Below are 2,901 nucleotides of genomic sequence, written 5' to 3' on the forward strand. Positions count from 1 at the left end.
CCTATCTGTCTATATGAATCTTTTTCCATCCATCCATCCATCTATTTGTCTGTCTCTCTGTCTCAGTCTGTTTTTCTTCCTGTCTGATTGCTTTCTCTCTATTTCTCTGTATACCTATCTCCACAGAAAGTAATTTTTTAAAATTACACTAAGAAGCAGGTATTATGTGGGCATGTATGTATTACGTATATATATATATATATATATATATATATATATATACACACACACACACATACACATGTGTGTGCAAACTTTGTCCCTTGATGTTGGGACACCTTTTTTTCAGTTTTTATTTCTGTTTTGGTGGTCATGTGTGTGGAATGGAATCAAAGTGGGACATGGGACCAAAATGGGTTGAGAAAGTCTCTGATGTAGACTGAATATATCGTTCCCTCATACAGGAAATTTCTTTGCAAATACTTGTAAGGGTTCTGCGAGTTCTTTGAAGTAAGTGAAGCATTCTTTGAACATTTAGAATTCTCCAACCTAATTTGTATTTTTGTGTCAAAGACTTCTTGATAAACTGAAATCATTTCTCAAATTGCACAGATAAATTAGATATAATTCTGTCCATTAAAACTTGCTCGTTATTATATTATTTAATTCAATCAGCTCTTTACCTTGTTACCAGGACGTGTGGCTTTCATAATTCTCATTCATTTTTGTATGTTTTCTTCACCTTTTCAGTGATTTTTCTTGCATCTTTGACTTCTGAAGAATCAGGAAGTTTCCCCTTTGTTGTCTGCACACACATGCTTACCTTTTCTCTCTGCTCCCTGCTCTCTACACTTATGTCTGTATGTATGTATGTGTGTATGTATATACGTATGCATGTATGAATATATGAATTTGTGTATGTATGGATGTACGCATGCATGTTCATTCTAAGTATGTATGTATGTATAAGTATGAATGTAGGGATGCATGTATGTATGCACATACGCACTCACCTTATCTCTGTCTCTCAATGATTTTATTTCCATTCCCCAATCCAATATATATGTATCTGCAATCTGTCGTATTTGTTTCTAGCTTTTACTCACTTACACACACGCACATACTGCGGCTTGCTGCATTCTAACAAACTGTGCAACCGAAGGCACCATGCAAAACAGATGTTAAAATCACACACACACACATACATACCCACTAGTTCAATTCTCCGGCCTTGCCAGCTCTGGTCAAACCATCCAACCTATGCCAGCGTGGAAAACAAATGTTAAATGATGATGATGATGATGATAACGACCAAATTTCAATAATGTTGTATTTTAAAATTCCTTTGAATGTCCCAAACAAAGCGATAAGCCACTTAATGTAGGGAGCTATGAAGAAGAAGAAGAAGGAATTGAGACGAAAGGAATGAGTTTAGTCTTGAAGAAGAAGGAGGAAAACAATGAAACGGAAGAGGAAACAATGCTACGATCACAGAAAGACTTTGCTATTTGTGGGATTAAGATGGAGACATTGTGAGTTCCAAGTCAGGCAAGATGGCACAAACTCATCTGAAACTAAGAGAGGAAGTAGGACCAACTTCAGAAAACAAGTCGTTATATTCTACCTGATCTGGACGTCCGTCAGTCAGCAGGTAGATAGCTCGGGTGTGTGGGTCAGTGAGCGCAAGCTTCAGAGCTGTATATGTGTTGGTGCTTCCACAACAAACCTGCTTCCGGAGCCAACTGACTGCATCTCTATAGCAACACTGAGCTGCTTCTGCAAGGTTCTTCTTCCAAGCTGTGGCTGTTTTGTTGAAGATCACCAAATTGAAGGTTTTATCCTGCAACTGTTCCTACAAATAGCACAACACAACAAATGATAATAATAATAATATTAATAATCGTGTTAACTGGAGCGACTCCTGTACTGAGAAGAGCATTATCGCTGTGAAGACAACATCCATTCATGAATTTATTTATTTATTAATTTTTTTGCATACATATTTTACCTGTGAATTTGCATGTGTAAACTGGGAATGCATACAATGAGTTTCTCTGCCCTAGGTGTACAGAAAACACTCGGCGAGAAATGGAAGAAAATTTGAAGTAAGAAGAAAAAAAAAACATAAGAGAAGTAGTAATACAACACGTAGGTGGTGGTTTCAAATCTCTTCGAGGAATTAGAAGAGATCTAGTTAAAAATATTTATTTAAGCAACAAAATTTCTTTCTCATAAGTGTGACACACGTATAAAAAACAAATTGGCAAATTAATATTATTGATAATAATAATAATAATCATTCTTTCTGCTCTAGGAACAAGGCCTGAAATTATGGGGCAGGGGAATGGTTGATTATATTGACACCAGTATGCAACTGGTACTTATTTTATTGACCCCAAAAAGATGAAAGGCAATGATAATGGTTTCAAATTTTGCCACAAGGGGAGCAATTTTGGGGTAGAGGCGAGTCAATTACATCGACCCCAGTGTTCAACTGGTATTTATTTTATCGACCCTGGAGGGATAAAAGGCAAAGTCGACCTCAGTGGAATTGGAACTCAGAATGTAAAGATGGATGAAATTCTACTAAACATTTCACCCAGAGTGCTAACAATTCTGCCAGCTCACTGTCATGTGTGTGTGTGTGTGTGTGTGTGTGTGTGTGTGTGCATGTATGTGTGTGTGTGTGTATGCATGTATGTGCACCAACGCAGAGGCCTTCCTACGAGTTTCTGTCTATCAAAACCACTGACAAAATCACTGATCAGCCCAGGGTTAAAAGAGAAGACACTTGCCCAAGGGGACGCAAAATGGAACTGAAGCAGAAATTGAATGAGTGTGAAACAAATTTCTTAGCTACACTACCACACTTGCACCTATGTAGGGATGAATATATCTGTCTGTTAATCTATATCCAATCTCTCTCTCTCTCTCTTTCTCTCTCTCTCTCTCTCTCTCTCT

The 2,901-nt window shown here is 37.5% G+C and overlaps 1 protein-coding gene across 1 annotated transcript in view; it reads right to left on the bottom strand.

The window, feature by feature from the left end:
* Positions 1–2,901, bottom strand: part of LOC106871857 (von Willebrand factor A domain-containing protein 3B) — a 32,151-nt gene that overhangs the window by 13,359 nt on the left and 15,891 nt on the right. Inside the window, exon 12 of the mRNA XM_014918589.2 lies at positions 1,565–1,792. Coding sequence (XP_014774075.1) covers positions 1,565–1,792 — 228 coding nt within the window. The remainder of the gene's footprint in view (positions 1–1,564; positions 1,793–2,901) is intronic.

This window comes from Octopus bimaculoides, chromosome 26, assembly GCF_001194135.2.
Source record: "Octopus bimaculoides isolate UCB-OBI-ISO-001 chromosome 26, ASM119413v2, whole genome shotgun sequence".
NCBI lineage: Eukaryota > Metazoa > Mollusca > Cephalopoda > Octopoda > Octopodidae > Octopus > Octopus bimaculoides.